The 24,889-nt window shown below is 38.8% G+C and overlaps 1 protein-coding gene across 3 annotated transcripts in view; it reads right to left on the bottom strand.

Annotated features, from left to right (window-relative positions):
• Positions 1-1,090: 1,090 nt before the first annotated feature.
• The window catches only part of arhgap29a (Rho GTPase activating protein 29a), a 33,763-nt gene continuing 9,964 nt past the window's right edge, over positions 1,091-24,889 (bottom strand). Inside the window, exons 3-23 of one of the 3 annotated variants that reach the window (XM_087788868.1) lie at positions 20,409-20,552; positions 18,065-18,161; positions 17,916-17,988; positions 16,915-16,975; positions 16,346-16,492; positions 13,943-14,007; positions 13,758-13,868; positions 13,592-13,672; positions 13,333-13,515; positions 13,135-13,272; positions 12,869-13,059; positions 9,893-10,062; positions 9,423-9,551; positions 6,991-7,089; positions 6,692-6,855; positions 5,812-6,000; positions 4,950-5,087; positions 4,534-4,769; positions 4,105-4,411; positions 3,923-4,031; positions 1,091-2,629 (exon numbers count right to left, since the gene is read on the bottom strand). In XM_087788868.1, the coding sequence (XP_087644994.1) occupies positions 1,767-2,629; positions 3,923-4,031; positions 4,105-4,411; positions 4,534-4,769; positions 4,950-5,087; positions 5,812-6,000; positions 6,692-6,855; positions 6,991-7,089; positions 9,423-9,551; positions 9,893-10,062; positions 12,869-13,059; positions 13,135-13,272; positions 13,333-13,515; positions 13,592-13,672; positions 13,758-13,868; positions 13,943-14,007; positions 16,346-16,492; positions 16,915-16,975; positions 17,916-17,988; positions 18,065-18,161; positions 20,409-20,552 (3,695 nt within the window). In that variant the 3' untranslated portion in view covers positions 1,091-1,766. Of the gene's footprint in view, positions 2,630-3,922; positions 4,032-4,104; positions 4,412-4,533; positions 4,770-4,949; positions 5,088-5,811; positions 6,001-6,691; positions 6,856-6,990; positions 7,090-9,422; positions 9,552-9,892; positions 10,063-12,868; positions 13,060-13,134; positions 13,273-13,332; positions 13,516-13,591; positions 13,673-13,757; positions 13,869-13,942; positions 14,008-16,345; positions 16,493-16,914; positions 16,976-17,915; positions 17,989-18,064; positions 18,162-18,776; positions 19,154-20,408; positions 20,553-24,889 lie in introns of those variants that run through there. The other 2 variants (XM_087788869.1, XM_087788870.1) reach the window with 2 other exon arrangements.

The raw sequence follows: 24,889 nt of genomic DNA, 5'->3' as shown, positions 1-24,889 counted from the left end.
TAATGGAACAAATCTTCATTATTTTATCTCATTGAAGGCAATCATTTGCACATCACTACATAGTTGGTAATTTAGATATTATAGATGAATTATGAAAAAAAAGATTAGCTTTTCCTCAGGCTGCACATGTTTCCAGCTGACACACACATCTCACTTTTATCTACAATAAAGAATCTAAACTCCAGCTTTTAGGACTTTCTTGTAATTTCCATGATAAACATATTCCATGATAAACATATTCATGACAAGCAAACACAAAACTATATTTGATTATGTAATGGTCTCGCTTAGTTGAAAGAGGAGAGTTGATTACCCCAAAAATTTATTTTCCTTCAGTCATACGTTGTTATGAAAAATAAGGCTTGGGCAAAGGGTGGGCCAGATTTTGTACATTCTGTAAGTGTAGTGAGGGACTGACAACACTAAAGAAATGGGTAGAGAATAAAAAGAGCCTGAAGGTTTTAGGATAAAAAGCTATGAAACAGAAAAATCATATTTTATTCTGGGTTATTTATATAAAAGCTAATCATATATATTTTTAATTGATCTTGGACCTCTTTTGTTATTAGTATGTGTCTGTACAAAACTCTCTTTTCATTGAAATATTTACATAAGTAAATGATTTAAGCCCCGCCCACTGAAAACATTTTCTGGAGATTAAATCTTGTTTACCATAACCAAACCCACTCTGCTGTGACTAGTCAAATATTAAAGATAGTGATTGATCTGGTCACCTTCAAGTGACTCGTTGTATAATCAAAGCAGGGTGTGATTACAACTCGCTGGAGGAGGATTCAGAAAAGGAGTGACAACGTAAATCAGACACGTTGTTGGGCCACACAAAATTGTAAATGTTAAAACCATCTTGCCTGTGATTTAAAGGGGCTGGATTTGGCCCACATGCCTTGAGTACCAATAGACCTCGGTAGGTTATTAAATAGTAGATAAAATGTGAAATCACGAAGTCAACTTGACCCACACTTACGAATGAAACTGAAACAATGGTTACAAATGTAATTTCGCACTGAGGCAGCTTCTCTTTTCATGCTCATCACCTGAAAAAGCGAAAATAAAACCAAAACTTCCACGATTAAAAGATGTCAGATATATTTTAATAAGTTACAAAAGGGCGTGTTTTTCGATGTACCTGCTTTTTTAAAACACAAATTCTTAACATTCTACAAACCACGAATGAAAAATAAAGATTTAAATACATGATGAACTCATGGCTACAGAAAAAAGGAATGATGTTTGGGTTATTCATGTATAAAAACTGCTTTGGCAATGAAGAAATGTGTTCACATAAAATGCAATGATGTGGTTCATAAAAAAAGTGTAAAGTTGACCCTTTAAAAACATGTATAAAAACATATGTTACTTCATGACATCATAACCAGCATAGCACGTGATGTTTGGATGAAGCAGTAGTCATTAGCAAGATGATTAATCACACGGAACTTGTAACATTTTACCTCACAATATGAAATTTCTCTTGGAAAATACTGTTAAGATGAAAGTTAGCTATTTTCATATAGTCACTATATGCGCTATTAAAACAAATCAAATATATATTTTTGGTATATAAACATAAGAAAGTCTGAGTACAAAAGACATAAAATGTAATTGCACATTTTTTCAAAAGTAATATAAATATTGCAACCTGGTGACAGAGTGAACTGCGATTGATAAAATGGGTGAAATCAGGTGGAAAACGTTGTTTTAAGTGCTTCCCGGGTTCATCGGCGATGTGTGTCGACATGAGCCGACTACACAAAATGAGCTTCTCTGTGTTCACACTCTTGGAGGCGTCTGGGTCGGAGTCTCTGGTACACGGGTTTTGTCTGGTTCTCGCCTGGTTCAGGAGACTGAGCCTGCTCTGCCTCGTCGTCCTCTTCTGTGGGCTCGTCCACCGACTCCTCGATCTCAAGCCCAAACTCCTCCTGCTCGTCCTCGTCTTCTTCTTCGCCGCTGTTCGTGGGCGTGGAGTCCTGCTGCGCCTTCGCCTTCGTCCCCACGGGGGGCTTGTAGAATGTTCCGGGGGGCGGCTGGAGAGTCCTCGGTGCTCTGAAAACGGGTCCGAGCTGCGTGACATTGTCCTCCCTTCTTAAAGTCCTGCCCGGCCTGACTGAGGAGGTATCCAGAGAGCTGGACAAGAACACGGGGACAGAAGAGGACAAGTTGTCCCCGTCCACGCTCACAGAGTCCGTGGACAGACTGGCCACGAGTCTGACGGGCCTGGGACACACGTCGTGGTGTTTGTACTGTTTGTCCCAAGTCCTGCGCAGCGTCTGCGTGTCGATGAAGGTGCTGCGGTGGTGAGCGCCCACGCGAGCCTTGGTTCTCTCCGGCTCGTCCACCTCTTCGATGGACTCGTCCAGAGGCTTCCTGTCCTCCTCGGAGCCGCTGTTGCGAGTGTTGCTCTCGTCCACCGCCGCACCCCTCTTGGCGGGGAGCCTCTCGGCGGGCAGGCTCACCGGCCGGGAATAGAGTTTGTTGCGATGCTGTCGCAGCTGTACCCTCGTGACCGTGATGTGTTGCGACCGAGACAGACCTCGGTCGGCGGCCTTGGAGACCTCTGGGACACTCGCAGACAGATCGCCGTTGATGGCTTCGGAATCCACGTCATCAGCTTTAAAGAGACACAAGCGGGTTAAATATTGATGTCAAACAGGTTCAGAGTCTAAATGTATTTGGGTTTTTTTAAATATCGTCTATTCAGATGTTTATCTTAAATGACAAATATAAATAACCTGCACATCATGAACATCCATCAAGCGTGAGCAGACCAGGAACAGGCCAATCAGAAAGAAGGTTGAAAAATGATCGTATTTTTCATGTGTAGTAAAAAAAAAAAAGGGCCCTTAAATCATTTGAGGTTTCTTTCAGTCAGGAAAATGATTTTGTAAATAAGTTTAAAACTTTAGGATCTGAGAGATTTTTTGCTTAGACTGATATTTAACTACATATTAATTTTAATGCCAGAGGAGGTTTATCTCTGTAAATAATCGAGCTTCAAAAGTACCTGGTGAGACACTTTACGTGACATTGATGCTGTTTATCTCCTCACACACATTTGATGCAGCTAAATATTTACATGATTCTGAAACCCAACTTTGTGTTTAGTCTAAAAACTGCGGTGACCCTTTCGTTCTAGTTTGTAAGAAATAGTTTAATAATCGTGAAGTGCCAGAAAGCATGTTAAAAAGAATTCACAAAATATATCAATATTAAACTTTAAAGTACATTATTTTGTCAAATAACTCCAAATTGGAGTTGCTTAATAGATTGGGTTGGTTAGAGTCTCACAAAAAACTAAGAATTAATGACTGAAACAATTATATTATTAATATTTTAGCTGGATCATTCATCAATTATCATGACAAAGTGTCACATTTTACACAGTGAATTTTGTAAGGGGCAATCAAGCAAAAATAGTGAAAAAAGCCCATATATTAAAGAGAAGCCACACTAAAATAAAAAATATAATCAAACTAAGAATGCTAAAAATTACTATTTTATACATCTTATGTTTATAATTCAATAAATCTTATATAAAGACACTTTCATTCCAAATGTCTTTTTATATTCACTTTAATCTTTTGAAGGGCTATTCTGTAAATACTTGTGTAATTGAAAGGTCCTAAAACATAGTCATAACAATCGTTGAACTAGTGATGTATAATAAACACCAAATGCAGTTTCTACCTGATATTTGACCTCATGAAGGCCACATAAATACAATGAAATGGCTGCATTAAGGGGACTGTCAGAATATTTGACACTGAGTAATATTAAAAAAAGGTTTCAGTGTTGCAGGGAAAGAAAAAAAGACAGTGTCTTGACCAAACATATCACGTCAAAAATGTGTTGGTTTCTGTACATGTAAGGCTTCTATCATTCATCTGACTCTTCTTCATCTAACCTGATTCAAAGTCATTTCCGTCCAGGCTCGGTAGGGTCTCCTCAACCTCTGCCAACAAGTGGGAGGAAGGGATGATGGAGGAGTATCTCTTGTAGACCTTCGAGCTCTGCTGCAACAGAAGGAGAAGTCAGCGACGCGGAGTCACTTCCGACGACGCTGCCGGGGAGGCCGACTTCTCTCACCTCCTTAATGTCCCCGAGTGACTTCGAGTGTCGACTCAGCTGCTGCCCCTTCTCCTGGTGCGTGAGGCGGTCGGGCTGCCCGTGGATTTCTGTGGGCGAGCTGCTGCCCAAGGGGCTGAGTGGGGTGTCGAAGATCATCTCGTAGTGTTTGATGAGGAGCTCCACGACGAGAGCCTGGTAGGGGTAATCCACCAGAGAGGAGAGGGACACTTCGGCGTCGGCCTGCCTTGGCTTGATCAGCGTCGGCCCGAAGATTATTCCGAGGTTGCTCGCTGTCATTTTATTCTCCTCCGACTCTTCTGTCACTCTGAAAATGAAGAAGTCGATTAGGATTAAAAATCACATTGATGAACTGAAGCATCGAATATTATAGCATTAGAATGATTCAGTTAAGATTTCATTGATATTCTGCAGCTTTTGACTTCATACCTGTGCAGGTGCTCGATCAGGAAGCGGAGGGTCTTGTAGTGGGGGAGGGGCAGCTGCCTCAGAAGGTCTCGGATCTTGAAGAGGACTCGGTTGAGCTCCACGCTGACGTGACCGGGGGCGGCCGGGGCGCTACCCAGACGAACCGCCTCCAGCTCTTCCACGATGACGCTCTGGCACTCCTTGGCCAAACCGATGAAGTCGTTGTAGTATCGGAACAGGACGAGCGGCTCTGGAAGCTGAGCAGGAAAAAAGTTAAATAAATAAAAGAATTCTCAGGAAGATTCCTTGTAATCAGAGGAGGTGTGAAGCGTCTATAGATAAGCACTGGTTTGGCCAGTTATGTCTTTGAAGAGCAATATGCAAAACCTAAACAGCTTAAGAGGCTTAACTATTGGATGCTTCTTCTAGCGGCGTACCTGTCTCAGGTAGAGCTTGAGAACGTTGCTGATGTCGTGAGGGTAAAGGTCAGACAGCTCCACCAAGTCTTTGCCGTTCTCAAAGGCTTGGCACAGCTTCTCCACGCGGGACTTGGCTCCATTCACCCGGTAGATTCCCTGCGCAGAAAAGAAGATAAAGAAGATACAGATCAATACAAACTAACGATAAGATTCCAGCCTTAAATACTTCTATTGCATTTCACTTTAACCAGTTATTCAATGCTTGGGTCTGTCCTGTTCATCTGTATCAAGTGTCACTTGTTTGGTTTCTCACAGCTCAGTTTAAACTAGCAGAGAATCTAAAAACATGGCTATATAAAAGGCAATATTTTTAAATACAATTACATTATTTATTTGACATTTTCAGTGTCATTCATAACTATTTAAACACAGCTCAGACCACAGGATTATCTATAAAAATAATCGCTTAGAGATTACATAACCAGGTATTTGTCATTCCTGGAAAATAACAGTAGAGCAGTGTTAACATCACTGACTGAGAAGTTCATTTAAAGTTGGCTTCATTGTGTTCAACAAATAAAAGTTTAAAATGAACTCCATTGCAAAGGTGTATAGATAGAGCATGAGAAACAAACACACTTTTACATTGGCATCATATTTATTCTACTAAAGTTATTATTGAGCATCAATCTTTTAAACATCTTTATGTATTTGTAAGTAAGACAGTGGTGGAGAAAATGTAGGATTATTATGGGTAATTATCGAGAAGGCATTAAATGGTTAATTAGAAAAACCAAGTAGCTAAATGGTTGCATTATGGTTGGATGACTGGAAAAACGCCCTTCTTGGATAAATGAAATTTTAGAACCACTTGACTCACCTTCAGGTTGAGCGCCCTGTTCTCGATTTCCGATGTACATTTCCGAATGATGAAGGGGATCCCGTCCTGGCTGTTCCTGGCCGCCTGAGTGAAGTCGATGCCGAAGAGGTGGAGTCTTCCCTGCAGCTTCTTGTGGCCACACTGGATGGCCAGGGTCTCCAGACATTTCTTGTGGCAGGCCAACGAACACTGGGAACGTCATTTTAGAAATAAGATTATCTCAATCATAAGACAACAATGACTTACAATCAGATGTGGAGTTACCACCGGGAAAGTTTAGGCCCGCCTGCAGTGAACCGTTTCAGCCTCTATCGCTAATAAATGTCACACACTTTTATAAGCTGTGACGATAATAGAGTATTCAGCTCCGGAACTAATTCATTCCAAGCTTTTGGAATACTTAGGGACCAGTTACCACCTCTTTTTTATAGCCCCACTACAGCCACTATTCAGGCTATAAACACCAGCTGGTTTAGGCTTCTTTTTTTTTACAGCTTGAATAAAAAATATTCACCCCAGAAAAGAAGGTTTAAACCTTCGATTCAATTGACAAATAAAAGCCAAACAAATAAAGTTTCACAGTGTGTAACCTCTTGAACTAGATTCATGAAGTGAGTCCAGCTCACTGGAGAGTTGCATTCTGCACTTGTCAAACTCCTCTGCCAGCCTCGCGTCAATCAAATGACTTTTTTGGTCGGACCATTATACATTTTTTAATTTTAATCCAGCTCCCTCGACAACAGCCCTTCGGGATCTGCTGCCAACTCATACAACTAGTAGGTGAGTTTTTTTTTGTTGTCCCTGGCACAACATCGACAGGATCTTAAGTTCATTTGAATAAAAAAAGATGGCTCCTGTGTTTCTTTTGTTGGTTTCTTACCTCCTCACACTCGGCGCCATGAAAAACCACCAGACCGTCACACTCCCGACACTTGGATGGCGCTCTCAGCTTTCTCAACTTGTGTGTTTGAGCCGCTTTGGACATCTGGGTGTTTCTAAAGGGGCCGGGGGAGCTGGTGGCCTCGATGACCAGCTCATTCAAACCTGAGGAGACCAAAATAATGTTTAAAACACACATTTTATCTCCAGAACAACCACGAATAGGATCAAACAGCCACCAGACTGATAGTTAAGGTCAAAAAACATATTCAAGTTGAAAAAATGTCTGCAGAAACTTACCAGTATCTGAGGGCGACGACGGCTCCCTTTCGTCCAGGTCGTCGGCGGATGACATGGTCCCCGTTGAGGGGGTCCTGGGCAGTCTTCTCTTGAAGTCCCCTGCACAATAAGGCAGGACGCACCAGTAAGTCCATATCTTAGCAGCCACCATTAGTAGGCCTAACTGAGTATTCACTGCAAACTGTTGCCTTCATCAAACCACAATAGCACTGTGACCTGGAGTCAGAAACCAATCTGTATTTATTGTCACCTGAGAAAGGGCGGAGTCAAGGTCAAATGGGTGATAATTTAATCCCCAGTTGGAGACTTTTTCTCATTTGCAACTCTATAGAGATGGCCAATGATTTTCCCTCACCTTTATATTAGAGCAGCCTTTATTTTGGGATTAGAAAGTGGGGAAAAAAACCTTTTCATTCTACATTATATGCGGAGCCATATATTACATACTGGGACTTTTTAAAGGGGTCGTCAATTAAATTATATTTGTATTTTAATAGTGTTATCAAGTCAAATCATAAGATATGTATTTGAGAAGGAACCTCACAGTTTATATAACAAGTGAAACAAAATACGTTACAAATATATAAAGCCTATATACGATTAAAAAAATAAAATAAACATAAAATCCATGTCGTTATATATTTGCTATACAAAACTTATACATGTATTTAATGTTATATGATCAAAATATGATGTAATAATCTTGTTTTATTGATGAAAATGTTAATTCAAAATATTAATATAAAAAAGGCCACAAGGATAAAAGTTATTTGTTTTGTTCTTTCTTTCATTCTCCATTGCGTATTTTCAATGTATTAAAGGAATAAGGATATATAAGAAATACTTTGATAAACAAAGTTACTTTGTATTTCAATTGTACTAAATAATAATAATGAAAAAAGTAGAAAACTTGAATTGTTAGCCATTTGTCCGACACATTTCTGATGTCTTATAGTTACTTCAAACACATCATCATCCTTTTTTGTCAAATGAATGTTGATTTAAAAAAACACCCAAGGTGGGAATGTGAAGTTTTCACTCATCCAGCCCAATGCCTTGAAGGTAATTTGAAGCAAAAGTTGTTGTTTCTGAGTTAAAGGTCAGCTGGATTTGTTTAAAAAGGTCTCCAACCACATGACTCTCTTTAAAGTCTCCTCAGCAAACACAACCCAGAAACTCACCACACCTTGATTTAAGGCGAGCGAGCACATTTGCTCACCGATGAGAGCGAGCAGGGACTGTAGCGCGGCAACACATTGTTACAACACAAACTCCTACACAGACGCCCTTTTTTACTTGTGGTTTGTTGACTTTTACAATTACACAATATGAAACACAGAACTGGCACACTTGTTTTCCCAAAGTATCATTCACTCAGCACTCAGGTTCGCTGGTGTAATGCATGCCGGAGGGGAGCTCGGGACAGTCAGCGCTGAGGAATGTTTATATTGTCATTGACTTGACGGCTGCTTCACTGCTGACATGAGGCATGGTGTGTTCGTGTGGAAGATCAGGTGCAAGAGTGTTTTGGCAAAGCAACTCAAAAACAGATTTAAATTCGTCTTTAAGACAGGAAATTGTTTCAATTGTGGCATGTCTTTTTAGATCCTCATTCAGAAAGCTCATGATTATCCAAAGGTTTTCAAAGTGTATCTTTTTAAAACAATTTCCCGAAGGAGACCTCCTGAGGGATCAATAAAGTTTTACCTTTTTTTTTTTTTTTTTTTAAAGTGAAACTTCAAACCAAAACTCAAGACAGTCTCGTTGGCTATATTTGGAATCTTCTGGATTATATTGTGCTGATCTTCTCCAAATTTGATTCAGATACATGGATTTTAAATGCCTTGTTCAGAACTAAAGCAAAAAAAAAAAAGGATGAACAAAATAAACCAAAACAATAATCTGGTGACGAAATAAGGTTACTGTTGGTTTGATAATGGTTTTACCTTGAATCCAAAAACACTGTTTTATCTTTCTATTTTTGGGCATTCGTACTTAGGGATCATATTTTTTTGTTTTAAATTTGTCAAAGACGGGAGATGTTGTTTTTTTTACACCTTATTTTATAAATACTTTCAAGTTATACCAAAGTTAGAAATGGAAAGTGAGATTAAACAACAATAATAACAATTACTGAAATATTAGAAACATCATTTGTCGAGTTAGGATTGTCCTGCTCTTCAACAATTCAAATATGACTTCTCTCCTAGTTGCTGCTGAATAAAAGTGTTCCATATGTCCAGAAATGTATATTCTTGAATCATCTTATGTGTCACTAGTGAAATGGCCTCCTTGGCAGAGGTATGTGCTGCCTCAATGCCATTTCATTTTCTCCCCATTGTTTAGTAAAAAAAATGTTTTTCTAATTTCACAGTTGTGAATAGAAAAGCGAGAAGTGAATGATGGATTTTAACTTGGTTTTCGTTTCCCACCTGGACTGGCCGTGGGAGAGTCCATCGACCGCGACTCACTGCTTCCGCCCGCGCTCTCGGAGTCGCTGCACATTCCTCCGCCCTGGCTGCCAGACGCCCAGGGACGAAACGGACCCTGGATCTTTAATGCTGGAAGGAAATCATCGGGTTAATTAAACATCACCAACATAAAACGGTGAATAAAAAACTTCCGCTCGGGATGACTGATGATGATGGCACCGGGTTTCAACGGCCAATTCACATCAATCAGCATCAACGTGGATCACTATTGCTATGTATGAGTCGGTGATTAAACGCTGAGCCATTAACCCGAACATGAGAAGTACGAGTCGCATAACAATGGGCTGTTAAAGTGAGAGAATGAACCTCAAGCATCCAGGCTCACTTCCTGCCATCAAACCACATGACTTCAATAAAGCATACATTAGTTGATTGTTCATAAACCTCCTTCTTTAAACACGTTGCTGTACCTTGGATGTCAGTGCTGCTGTTCGAGCGTCTCTCTGCGATCCTGGCGTGATGCGCGTTGACGCCGTTGTCCACCTCGTCGGCACACAGCGGGTCAGAGACGAGCGAACCCTGCGAGAGGTTGCTGTGGGAAGAATGGCTGCCGCTCAGCGAGCGTTTGGTCAGAGGCAGCCTGAAGGTGGAAGAGAAATTATTCATGGTTAGCCTTGAAAAATATCTGCTGGGTTTAATGTTAAATTAAATCTAACGAAGAAAACAGACGAGTGGAAGTTTTCAACACAAAGAGAAACCAATGCAAGCTCTAGTCTTGTCATTGAATTTGTTAGATTTAAGCAGCAAATGAAAAGGAGGATTTTTAATTAAGAAATACATTAAGTATACAACATTATGTTTTGTTTTTACCAAGGGTTAAAGGATGTGCTAAGGATTAAAAGATGCCAGACTATAGAATGTCCAATTGTTCAGTTGTGAGAAACTGTTTTTAAACCCATCAAAACACATCAGAGTTTAATTGTGACATTAACAATCCAAATAAACAAAAATGTACACAGTTTTCCTGTATTGTATTACAAGCACATCCATAAGACATTACAATAAGTTTAAAACGCTTTATAGAAGAAGTCAATGCTCTTATAATAATCATGTATCGAAACTAACCATTAGAAATTTACAAAAACACAACATTTCATTTTGAACAGATGTTTCTGCATCAAGTAAGTACAATGATTTTGTAATTACAATGTTATATTAAAGCACTAAAAAACATTATGAACACTGGACACCACTTAAAATAGCTCGTTGCGTTTATGGCGCATTATTAAAAAGCGTCATAACATCATATATAAAGCATTAAAAATTAACTTTAATGTATTGTTAATGTGTTTATGACACATTATACAATAGACCTTTAGACAAAGTGTTACCTGACATATATTAAATTATTTAAAGTCATTTGAGTTTCAATTTACAAATGAATGGTTAAATGAGATTCTAAACACCACCCTTTAGAGTTCCATTAATCAACACTTAAATATCAAGACATAACATTCAAATGATATATATATACAGTACATTTTCAAGTATTTCTGTACACATTTCTGGATAACATCATTGGCATGACAATCAGCTCTGACAAGATCAACCACCTAATCATGAGCTCAGAGGATTAGTGTCTGGAATCAAAGCTTCATTTAGATAATTGAATTGAACCAAGATTATCTTTCAACAATACTTGATGCATGTGAGGAGACATTGGAGTTTCCATATTAGTAGCACGTAGGTCAGCAGCAGGAATCTAAAACTCTGTTTGCTTCACTTCCTTTCCTGTAAACTATTTTTAAGGCAGAAGAGACGGAGATCAGAGAAAGAAACTCCTTTTCCTGTTGCCTATTTATTTGTTGGATTAGTTATTTTTACATTTACTGGGTGTCGGCCAGACAGGACAACCATGCGTAGCTTAAAATCAGAAAAAACATCTTTCATTGATGTTTTGTTTACTTGAAATTACTCCAAATACAGATATCATTTGGAAGACTAATTATTTAAAATATGCTGCTAAAAGATCAATGATAATAATACTACATTAGGAAAAGGGTAGACTTTAGAGCCAGAAAATGAGGATATTTTAAGTATTTCTTTTATGATACAAATCTGATTTGCTGAGCGTAAACAAAGATAAGTAATCAGTGGTTCTTTTATTTAACAAATGGTTATACAACAGATCTACAGTGGATAAACAGTAATTAGGCAGAGGAACTGATCTGTTTTTAGATTCCCTTTTTTCTTCCCAACACAAAGGAAAACGCTCTATTCCTCGCCGTTTGTCTCATGAATGAAGCCCATTCAGGACACTGGAACAGCTCCGAAGCACTCAACACCTACATTCCTTATTCACTATTGGAATCCTAGAAAATGTAAATCGGTCCCGTCTCCGGTAATCAGTGCCCGTCTGCAGCCCAAGCTAAAGCTGTTCAGCAAAAACAACTCAAGAAAAGCTGCCACAGCAGCAGAGCTGGGAGATGTTTTTTAAACAACAATCTCCACTTATTTCCATGAGTCTGCTGTGTGGCAACTGCAAATTCATTTAATTGATGAACAGCAATTATTCTATCTTCAACTCAAACAACACATTATAAATCATAGCAATAACTAGAGAAACAACATTTCAGAATAAGTGACGATAATGGGTAGATCAAATAATAACCATTGATGGCAAGTTTGAAGACTTAACTAGTCAAATTAAAACTGAAGGAAGATGAAAAAAGGCGTAATATGTCAGTCAATCTTAAAAACAAAATACTGTAGTAACAAGGACAACTAGTCCAAACAGTGTCTGAAATATCCACATGTTTGACTAATATTCAAAATTAAATAGTAATAATAAAAAATAATACAACTCTTAGCTGACTTTTCCATTTATTTCAATTATTTAAAGCTTCTCAATATAATTGTATTTTATCATATCATCACACAGTGACCTCAAGACACTTTACAATTAAAGTAAAACTATATTGGAGAAAAGAAAAACTGATCCAGGCGATTATAAATCAAAAATAAACTATATACAATACATGTAAATATGGTATAATTAATTTCCAAACGTTTTTTAATTATTCAGCTGGGAAAGGAAACAAACACAAAAAGCTAATACAAAGACCTATAACAAATAAAACTTTTCAAAAGATATAGGTCTAAAATAAATGCAGTCATAGGAGCACATGTGTGTTTTTGTCTAATATTAAATGTTGAGTTTCTTCTTATGGCTTCAAAATTGATGATACCGTCATAAGTTTTTCTTAATTAAAATGTCTCGTCCATTTAGATCGAAACAGGTTTTCTCTTCTGTCGTGAGTTCTAAGGAAGTGTAAGATCTTTATTTATTATACACATGTAAAGCAGTGGGAGGTCGAATCATCCGAAATATATTTAGTTAAATTAAAATTTTGCTCTAAATTAAAAATGTGGTTTTATATTCCTACCCTGGGTTTGGTGATACGGGCGAATCAAAGGAGTGCGACTCCACCCTCGGCCCATCCGTGGAGAGACTGCGCACGTAGTCGATGTAGCGCTGGCCCGGCTCGTACAGCTTGGCGTTCTCACACAGACTCTGGTGGTTCACGGGCAGAGACACCACCTGAGCCTGCTGAAGCTGGAACCAGTTGACAGTGACCTGGATGGAGAGCAAGGAAACGCTTTTAGGGTTTGACATTCAGGAGATCTTCCAGGCAGAGAAACTGAAACTCACCGCCTTGAGGGTGAGGTCACACTGGGACACCATCTCTCTCAGCTGTGTGATGATCACACTCTTGGTGTGGGCCAGGTCTATCCTCTTCTCGGCCACGTCCACCTGGCAGGCTTTGCGGTGCTCTCTGGCCTCCTCGGCCTGGAGGCGAGATTTTTGTTAACACCAAAAGTTCATCAGGTTTCAGTTCGGACTCCTCACCTTCTGCAGAGCTTCGTCCTCCAGCCGGCGCCTCTTTTCCAGCTGTTTGGCCGCCGCTGGCCCCCCCGCTCCTCCTATCTGCTCCTCTTCCAGACGACTGGTAGAAACCTTGGCCTTCTCGTGCTCCTCCTGACGCTGTGCCTGCAGCTGCCGAGCCTTCTTCAACGCACTGTCCGCCTCATGCTGAAGGCAGGAAGTCAACTTTTTTTTCTAGATGAAGTTCACTAATAATGTTACAATAGTGTGAACGTCTACTCGCCATTTTCTTAAGCTCCCTCTGCCACTGCTCCTTCACCTCTTTTCGGAGTTTGTCCAGCTCATTCTTTCTAGCCAGGAGCGGCTGGAAAATGACCAAAATAAACAAACAAGAAACTCAGTCTTTCCTTCATTGAAACAGGAAAGCAACACAATTTCATGATCCATACCTGCATGAATTTGTTGCTCTGGAGTATGGCTGCGGTGTGAAGGACCAGCTTGCTGTATTCAATGTCGTTTTTGAAAGCCGCCGTATAGATCTCACGGAAAGGCATGAATTCCTTAAATGGGAAAGAGGAGAACTTTATACTGTGTATGAAACATGAGGAGTCGCAGCACTTGCTGGAGGTCTCACCTGTTGACTTGCCAGAGTTTTAGCATTTTCGGCCATTTTGGAAAAACCTTTGGCACACTCTATATCTGCAAGGAGGGGATGATGCAAATACTTGAGTTATTTGAATGTTTGATATAAAAAATGAAAAAAAACGTGATATTTTTTATTTCCTGCATCATGTTATCATAGTTTAATCATAACTTGTGAGGTTCATTATCAGTAACAGCCTCCGAAGACAAATGTGTTGTAGTGGAAAAAGTAGAGGATAATAAAGTCAGCTCTTTATAATGAACATAGTTGTATATAAATACATATAAATACATTCCTGAAACAGTGAATAAAGTTCCATCTATCTATATCGAAATAAACAAAAGACGACAAGAAAGAAAACAGAACTTAATGAAAAGATAAATCATTATCATTAAAATGTTAAATAATTTGAAGTACAAATTAAAAAAAAGCTTAAATGTAGTTTATATATATATATATATATATATATATATATACTGTATATAAACTAGGTATAAATAGCACAGCACTTCGGAAATCAGGAGTCAAATTATTTATTAACTATACACTTTTATATTTATTCACACATTTATGTATATAATAACTTATGTATTTATACATGTATCTTTAATGCCTTTATCACCCTTCATACCCTATGGAACAGTTTTTATTAATAAGGGCTTAATAAATCCATTATTGTTCGTTTTTTATTTGTGTACGTTTTAGAAATTGTGCTGTGAAAGAATAATATTCACTGTAAAAGCTGGTAATTCAGAATTGAGTTGGTCTTTTAACCTTATCCCAGGGTCAAGGTGACCCGAATGCCACAAAAACAAATGTTATTTTGGTATCCCTTGTGTTGCGTCAGATATATTACTACCATCGACGTCACATTCAATATATTCCTACCAACCATTATTTCAAGCAAAACACTGTGCGCTATCGCTGAAGCAGATTTGAGGATTCCTGTGTGAAACATCCTTCAAACACAGAGAAAGTGTTCAACAAACAGACTGTCTTGTCCGATAACAAACGTTCTGTACGACCTGACTGTGACTGTGCTGATAAACAAGTGGACGCACACTTTATTTCCTTGTGTGTTCACTTCTCCCGTCGACTCAACCTTGGATCGAGTCCTGATAAGACCTCATTGTTGAAGATCACGTGACTGAGCAAAACAACTCAGCAGAATTAGTTATATATAGACTATAATAGTCATTTCAGTCATAAACATCTGCTGCTCACGGAAAAACCTTCGCTTGTTTACATAAAACAATAACAGAGATTTGTAAAATAATAAATCTGGAAGAGTCACTCTCGTTTATTGCCTTTTGATAAGGTTTTTATAACCATCATCATGGTGTCGTCGTCACCCTGTGACTCAGTGTTAAGAGCCCTTAACATTTTAATTGATGTTAAAGATTTATCCTGAGTTGATTCTATAACATTAGTTCAATAATACACGTATTTAAATAATTTCATACGTTTTAAATAAAGCAAGTAAATTCATAATCCACTAAATAAGTCAGATTTATATATTTTTAAACAGAATATGAATTGTTGAAAACAATATGCAGCACAAGATACTAACTTTTATTTAAAATATGAATATTTAAGTTTTTATTTTAAATATCACGAGCCTATAGAGCGTTTATCCGTCTTTCACCAACTAACTAAATTAAATCGAAACTCTGTCAGTGTTCTGAAATTCTTTCTGGATTTTACGGGGTTTTTAATCGAGAAAATACAACCACGAACTTGACTTCATAACTCAATAAAACGACTAAAATAGATCAACCTACATGTGACTGTGTGTTGTTAATCTGACGTCATTTAAGGGTTTAAGATAAGATCACAAGATTGCTAACGACTCTGGAAAGCTGCCAGACTATCATCAGTGTTGGTCCAGTGCTTAGCACTTTGTTCCGTTTCCGATTTCACAGTCAGGAAATTATTTATTTTGTTGCGTGTCTCGTTTCAAAAATCCACACGGATTTAGCTCCTAGAAAGAGGTATGCTCAGTCTCAGCGCTTTTTTTTTTTTTTTAAGTAATTATTCACCTTGTAATGGATTCATTTTAAACAACTATTAATCTTACTATATTTAAACTGTGTATTGTTTGTGATTGTTAAAGCGCTTTGGGACCCTGGACTAGAAAGGGGCTTCAGAAATAACCTTTACTTACTTACACATTTGTTTTTTATCTCAGAATTCGTCACTTTAATCCTCCAAACATGTAACTCCTCGTAAAGATAAACGCCCATAAAGATATGCACTCGTACGTAACGCATATGTTGCAAGAACAGTTATGCAGACACACAACCGCTCAGTGACGACACCTTAAAATTCCGTTTTGGGCGTCGAACATATCCGTGTATCAAAAGTCTCAATCACGGCTCCTGGACACGGACTCACCCATGTTGAGCCTCTTCTCCACCCACGCCAGCAACTCTTTGGTGTACTTGGACCAGGACTTGGCGTAGTGCAGCGCCGAGTCCACGCCGCTGTCCTGCCGCTGCAGCGTCCTGTCCACCTCCTCCGCCCGCACTGGCAGAGACGGCGCTGTGACAATGACAGGAAGGTGTGAGACTCGTCTCACCATGACGTCTCAGGCCTCGCTGGACGTAGTAGTAGTTGTTTTTTTTGCTAAACACCACCAGAACTGTGACTCCGCAGGAAGAGCCAACGCTGACCTTGGTATGAAGATACACCAGCGGACGCTAATGGACGTTGATTCGAGCTGACAGGACAATGACTGCTGTGTGGATTAATAAGTGCTCATTATGACTCTGGCATTGTCGGTTACCCTAAATAACCCTGCACTCCAAGAGCTACCACGACACAAAGACAACTCTGTGTACATGAAGCAAACATAAAAATGTTGTGTTTTTTATCATCTTCCTACTATGAAAATCTACAGGGATTAGTTTTCTCTTTCCACGGAGCAGTACAAGAGCTGTGTGTGTTACAGAGATTTGTCCTACCTGGTGGATCATCTTTCTCTGGACCGGATCCTCCAGATTCCACAGAGAGGTTCTCAAAGGACTGGAGTGGAGGGACAGAAAACACACAAGCGAGAGGATGAAAATCCTGCATGATGCTTACAAGGGCATGTCAACCACATTATTTTATTACTAAACTATAACTATATGTACAGTTTTAAGAGAAGGGCTAATCTATAATCTTGATGACCTCTGCTGGACATGCATATTGAATTTTGCTATGAGAGAAAAAACAAAATGGAATTGTTATGAAAAAGTTTTTTGTGTCACTTCGGCTCTAAGATTTATTTCAACTCATAGATGACCACTTTTTGTAAAAAAAAATACTCTAAATACACTGCACACAATTAATTTAATCCTTTTACATCGCAAAAATTTCCAATATAAATAAAGAGAAGGAAATTATCTTTACAAAAGAAGAGACTATGGTAAGAATTTTGCTACAATCTTAGCTATGTTATTGCAACAAAAAAAAATACAATGAGGCAAACAAAGTACACACAAGTTGTCTGATAGATGAACCAAGACACATGTAAGACATGTAACCATGGCTTTAAATATACTTAACATTAAAAACTTTCATCACAATTACATAAATTGTTGATAATAACGGCCAATCACAGAACAAAAACAGTCAAATGAGAGTCCTACTTCCTGTTACAGTTATATTTTCATTCTTGGAGGTTAAATCTATTTTAATTATCTCATTGTTTGTCCTTACCAGTCTTTCTATAGTTGTTGAATTTGATGATCTAATCCCTAATTTGACCAATATTAACCAGAAAAAGGATAATTAACAGAAATCTAAAATGCAATTGGGCTTTTAATTAAAAAAAAAAAAAAACACTTTAGGATTTCACCTTATTTTAAGGCACTTTTTACTCATGCTTTGACAGCCCCTTATAACTGTCCCGTAAATAATGTGGACATTTCAGAAATGTAAGGTTGCTCTAAAAGTTGCTTCTTAAACTTTGTGGTCTTACTTTGCTTCTCTTCGTCAGGGGGAGCCCCAACACTGATCCATTCTCTACATCTCCCATAAGGAAGTCAGAAACGCTGGAAGAAAAACAAAAATCTGTGAAAAATAAATACACCAAAACAACGCAGTATTTAATCATCACTTCATACTCACACATTGCCAAAGGTGAAGGCCAATGTGTCGATGGCAGTGATGATCTCTCCGAATTGACTCTGCTTGTTCTCTTCGTTCACTTCTTTAAAGTTGACTCCTACAAATGGTGGGTAAAACAGATCATATGTAAAACAGTTTTACTTGTGCTTGATGCAAAACTGCAAGTGTGATTCCTCCTACGTTTCCTGGAAAGACATTGAAATGTATTTTAAATCAGGACCTCCAGCTTTTATGTGCAGCTCTAATCTGCAAATACAGTAGTTTCCTGCCACAAGCCCTAACGAAGTGATGACTGAAGGCAGAACAGCAGTGTAAATACGCCTGTAATCAGTCCTCACAATAAACTTCCTGTCCTGGTGGAGGAAAGAGAAAATATACCAGGAAAGAGATACAAACAAAAAAAACATGAGCAATAACTCATCGAGACCATTGATTCCGCTCATTCTGATTCGTCGATCAACACAAGTTGGACAATAGAGAGCATTTTAATCCTTAATCCAAAGGACAAAAAGACATTTTAAATCAATGCGTTTCATTTTTTCTTCAAATCTTTATGCTATAGAGTTGCTTGAATAACAGAACAAATCAGCACTTACTCTATGAACAAGTCAAAGCTTCCTTAATCTGCGCCACTTCAAGGAACGTACAGAGAAAAGAGCAAACTGGCGCGAGGAATCTATTTACAACATTAGCATTGAAAAGATCTACCAACCTTGTTTCCCATTCAACAAAAAAAAAATCCTTGGTCGATTTTTAACATCCACCTATAAGTGAAATCCTAAAAAAAACACCCAATCCAGGTTCTTCAGTTTACAAGGAAACGAAAAAATGTATCCGATCCGTCACGGAGATTCAATAAATAAAATTCAAACGGGGCTCAGACCTGCTGGCCACCGACTGTTCAAAACCCGCGAGTCACTTGTGCCGTTTCATCTGCTCCTCTTCTGCTCGACCCCTACCCCCAACAGGACATCCTGAGCCTTGCTGGAATACAATGCTACAGCTTGCACAGGCCCGACCAGTGGTCTGAACGTGGAAGTTACATCATCGGGAAAATATGGCATTGTTTCACTGGAAAGGCACAACACTCGAGAAATGGTCATCAGCTGCAAAGTGCTACTCAGAATACTGGTGTCAGGGGAACGCATGTCCAGTAAACTCCAGTTCCAGTACCAACGGATGCTCAAGGACCGACGACGTCACTGTTTGAATGTCAAGGAAGGTTAATAAAAAGTGGTCCCTGGCTGTATCGCTGATTACGTTTTTTCCCGCAAATAATACTACATATTTAAATATATTGTGGCAAGCTTAAGACAGCAACAGCAGATCTCCTAATCTTAAGTCACACTTATAAAAACAGGTGATTTATTTAAACAGCAGTTAATATTCGACCAAACCACAGAACTTACTGGAATACACTAAGTAAAAAAAGGTTAACTCCCATGACGCCTTTCTACACACTTCTCTATTAAGGGACGGCTCTTTGTTCACAAAAATAATTTAGAATCCCGTGTTAGTCCCGCGAGGGGAAATTCAACCATTCACACATACTTTGTTTAAATAATACGTCCATGTATGTCAAAAGTGATCAACAGCTGTGGTTGGTTGGTTGGGCAGCAAAGCATTATGGGACATGTTCAAGTCACCGTTAGTTCAGTTGTCGAGAGGGATGGCACCTTATAGGCCATGTTGAGAGATGTAGGATCATATAAATGTTGTTCATTTAAAACTTGTCCCGGTAATTACCAATAATTCTATGTTAATAAAGTTGTTATTTAAGTAAATAAACTGTGTGTGGGTGTGCACAACCAGCACAGTACACTTCAAAGGCCACTTCTACAATGATTTTTGGGACAAAAAGGTTTTACCCTAGAACAAATTATACCCATGTTTTTAGTTTATGTGAAAGATATAAAGAAAAGATTCCATTTATTAATTTACTGCAACTTATTCTAAATGACATCACACATCCTATTATCTGCTTCAACATACCCTAAACCCTTATTTTTTGTACATGTTACTGAAAAATACTTTAGGAAATAATGAAAAAAAAAAAACATTAAATATGCATGATCCTTGTTTGTACGTGAGCCTGTGTCGCCAACACTATTGCCGCATTAGTACATAAACATTCTTTTACGAGCTGGGAAAGAGAGTGTGAGGGAAAGGTCAGAGCTACAGTGAACATGCAGGAGAGAGCACTGTCAGGGGGAGAGGAGGCAGATAAGATAAAAGAGAGAAAACAGAGCAGAGGAAGAGAGAAGGAGTAGCTGGTGTGTTCAACAGGAAAGCTGTGAGTTATGTCTCGAGGGGGGTGGGGGGTGGGTGGTCATTGTCAGCTCACCTTTGACTGTAGCGATGACTGTTCCGGCCGAGCTGAGGATCTCCACCGAGTTGAGGCTCTGGTGTTTGCCGACGATGGCTTTGAGAACTCGGAGAACCTCCCCGAGACGCTCATGCACCGCATGGTGAAGGCATTCCTGGTGATCTGACGGGATGAAAGAAATTAAAGTACTTATTCGATTACTAAAGAAAACCAATAAAGGTATAACTACGTCATATAAAAACACATTTATATGTAGCCCACAAGAGTTTTAATCACAAAATATAAATATATAAACTACAGACACTCTACTGCATCGTTTGGGTTAACAATCTCCGTTATCTAAAAAGAGACTTTGAGCAGAAGGCCACAGAGAGAGATTAGTTTTGTGTACTGGTTCGATAAAAGCTCTCCAGTCTGAGGTATATATATATAAAAAAAAAAAAGGTGATTTCTTCATTTAATATAACCACCGCTAACCTAGAGGTCATAAAACGGATTAAATAGGCAATTCAAGAGTCACCTTTTTATTAGCAGAAGGACCTTTTTTATCTTCACAAACCAAACTTGAGCCAAGCAGTGAAAATGTCATTTAATTTCCCTTTCCTACTACTACCACTACTACTTTTTTATTTGTATAGCACTTTTCCAGACCAGGGTCACAAAGCGCTTAAACAATCAAAACAATATTCAATAAAGTATATACTTTAAAAGCCAAGATAAAACTGATAACACAACAGGAGTTCCAGAAAATCAAGGAAAAGCCTGAACAAATAAAAACATCTTAAGATGTTTCTTAAAGGAGTCAGTAGACTCCATCAAGCGCAAAGAAGCAAGTTTAGAATCTAGAATCTTAAAAGTTAAGGTAGCGTTAAAATTACTATAAGATACTCGTAGAGCTCACGGGTCCATCCGTCCATTACCTAAGTGTCCACTGGTCTTCCCAGGAAACTGGACCATAAAGCAGTCGTCTCGGTAAGGACAGGAGACAAGTCGACAAATCATCACACGGAGAAACGGTTAAGCTGGCTGTGTATATACACATGACCTTCGACAGCCTTTCAGCAGTTGCGTTTTCTTGTGGGAACTTTCCTCTGTGGCTTTTTTAACAACCATCAGGCTCCCCTTAGTTTCTGCACCAGGAGGTTTACTAGTGAGGTCATGGATCAAACACTTCAGTTTTTCCAACCGTTAACCCGTGTAAGTCAGCACTACTATGAGTAATACGCCCCGACTGAACCATCCGGGTTTACATCCTAAAACACGTTTCCTGGCGGATACAGAGTCACGGTTTTTAAGTCGCAACAAAATGACCATCCAACCACCATGACTATTTGAAATGTATTGTTTCAGATGAGTCAAATCCCTATGGATTTATGCCCATTAATCTCATCTGTGCCATATATTGAGCAATAAAATGGTTTTTAAAAAGCAAAGTGAAAATTGTTGTGTACACCCTTATGGTTTTTCATTATACACAAGAAAATACTTTTTTTTTTACACAATGTACCAGTTTACTGTAACTATTATTATATAGCAAAAAGAAAACTAAATAAAAGTCTTGTATAGAGCTTGTGTTAACCCATTTATACTAGTTTAAAGGCTTTTTTTTTAGTTAACGATAATGACTGAACTTAACTTGTCAAAAGTCACAGGATACTGTTACTTTCAATAAAACTGTCTTTTTAGAAAAATAAAACACATTTCAGACAGTAGTTATATGTAAAATTTAAGTTAAATAAACCGTTTTTTTCTTTCTTTGCAGCCCAAACGCATTCTAAATGGTGCTTTTATGATTCCGGTTGGTTGTCCGATAATTTACACTACAAACTTGTATTAGACTATCATTTGTAAACAATGCATTCTCTGTTCTATAAATATGATGTTTCTCACATTTACTATTGATAATGAAGTCTGTCACTGTGTACGTGTGGAAGTCAATGCACAAATCGTTCTAATAACTAAGTTGTCAATTAAACTTTACAGGAGTACTACAATTGAAACAATAAAAGTGTGTAGCGTTTTCAGTGACCGACAAAGGAGAAACGCATGAATTTCTCTGCAAACCACAGAACACATATGCACGCATCCATCCGTGCACAAAGCCACACTTTGTACAGACAATCACCCCAGGATTACCTCTTCGTGGACAGAGGGATCAACAAGATTCTAGCTGCCGGCCCTATTTTCCTTTTTTGCCTCAGTCCCCCTTTTTTTTGGAGAGGGACAAATGGTGTCGCCACTGGGTCTAATAATGTCTTTTGTCATGTTCCACATTTATTTTTTGTTATGCATTTTCCCTGTATTGCTGTTTTCTATCCAGGTGCCTTGATCACTTGAAGAGTCTTTAGGAAAGCTGACCGGGACATAAAGAGGAGAAACACAAACAAACTCAAAGCGGATAATGACATAATTACCTTCTGAAATGTAAAATAAAACTGCAGCTAAGTGTCCTCGTACCTTTCAGATAAAACCTCATCACATCAGAATCTGAATTGACACATTTACATCCTCCACAATAATCCAAGTTTCCTGCGCTGTTACATAAGACCAGTGGCGAGGAGTGCCAACATGCTTCTGCTCATTTGAGCGACCAACAGTTTCACCACAGGACTTGGAGAGCCAATCTATGTCCATAGCAACCACCGTTCATCCATCTTCATCAGATGCCATGAACAGCTTCGAGAACCTGGTGGCGCTTATTGACTGAAACCCTTTTCTTCTTTTGTTTTAGCTCCTCAACTTTTCAAGAGACAGGAAAAGAGCCGGCGGTCGGCTTCTGGCAATTAAACGTACAAATACGGTTAGTAACTTAGTCAAAAAGTATTTTCATCCGTCAATGTCAAGAGCTTTGCCCGTACTTATTATAGAACAGTAAACACTATGCTGTTTATGGTAATGTTATTCAAGTCCAGCAAGTAGCCCATTTCTTTCTTTCTTTAATGAAACACCCTTAAACGATCAAACCACTTGGTGATTCAAGAACAGCAACAGGTTTTGTCACTTGAGTCGCATGAAATTTGATCTTTTTTAGGACTTCAAATCTACAGGTAGTCAAGTTTTAGGGTGAGGTTTCGAGTTAGTTTAAGAAAATCTATAAAACATTTGTGAAAACAACTCGCTACTTTATTTACTCATGTTGGTAACTGACGAAAAACACAACATAGAATAATAATGACATCTCTAAAGCCATTTCTTTTCTTTGATTTTTTTCAAACCCTGATGTGTATACATTTATTGATGTACTAATTCAGGAAAAATTAAACGATTGGGTGATTGTGTTTTCCAGGAGAGGCAACCGAGCAAACTATCTGGGTAGCATGATTGTTTTGTCTTAAGTTTTTAACATTTTCTTTGCAATGTATCGAAGTAAAACTAAGAGCGCCAATACGTGCATTTCCTGTGCCTACGGAAGTTATGCAAAGGGAGTAAAAACCTACTTTTATATGGTAATATCCAAGATTACAGAACAATTACGGTATGTCATTTCGTATCAACCCTTTCTTAACGTTAATTCATTCATCCAAACGTTGAGATCTTTAGGTATTCAGCGTTTGGATATTTATGTTTCAGACCACATAACAAAACCCTAACCTACATTATTTGATCTGGGCCACCGAGAACAATGAGGTTCTTCCTACACATAAGCCCGTAATTGCTCTTGGTTGGCTCTCATTTTGGGATGTTATCCTTTGAACAACAATAGACATCTGAATCATCTCTGGACTGGCAATACAACCCATTCATGGACAGAGTAACTGAACCCCCGATTCTTCCTACGTTGAGCCCCAACTTTATTACTAACGAATGCCCGCAAGACTGGGAGTATTCCTTTGCAAGGGTTTCCATGTGAGTCGGTGTTTAAAGGGGGGGGTTGTGTGGCCTCTTGGACTATCCTAAATGGAGGCTAATTAGCAGGACATTATGGTCCACCAGCCCAGCGGGACCCCGGATAATGTACAGCGACTGATTATTTAACCCCCACAACTTCTATTATGGGAAAATCACAAAGACCCGTTCCCACCAAGGGTCATTAAATCCATACAGAGAGATTTTTAAATAAAGTGGTTATAATAGAAAACTCATTTTTTAAATGCAAAGCAAACTTTTGAAGTCATAAAAAACATGGACATGAGGAGCCATCGGGAGATCTCCCTCTAGAGACTGGACCATGTGAAATTTTTGGTGGAAAAGTAAATCACAATGGCAGTCTTAACTTCTCACGGGAGAGAAGGCATGGAGTGTGTGCGCCTTTGTCCTTTTGCGATGGTGAGGGGTGGGAGGATGGTAAGGACTGATTGGGGAGGAGTTATAGTGAGCATGGGAGAAGCAGGGGGGGGGGGGTGTTATTTGGGGGGAAAATTCTCTCTTAGAATTTGTCCCAAATTTACCCCTGCACCCCACATCCAGTCTTGGGCAGGGGTTATGAGAGAGAGACATTCCAGGGCATAAAAAGCCGTGCTGAATGAAAGCTGCGGGGGGATCAGATCTTGATCCTGATG

Source organism: Callionymus lyra, chromosome 4 (assembly GCF_982586985.1).
Source record: "Callionymus lyra chromosome 4, fCalLyr1.hap1.1, whole genome shotgun sequence".
Classification (NCBI taxonomy): domain Eukaryota; kingdom Metazoa; phylum Chordata; class Actinopteri; order Syngnathiformes; family Callionymidae; genus Callionymus; species Callionymus lyra.
Note: the sequence above shows the minus strand (reverse complement) of the source record. Positions and strands in the feature narration are given on the sequence as shown.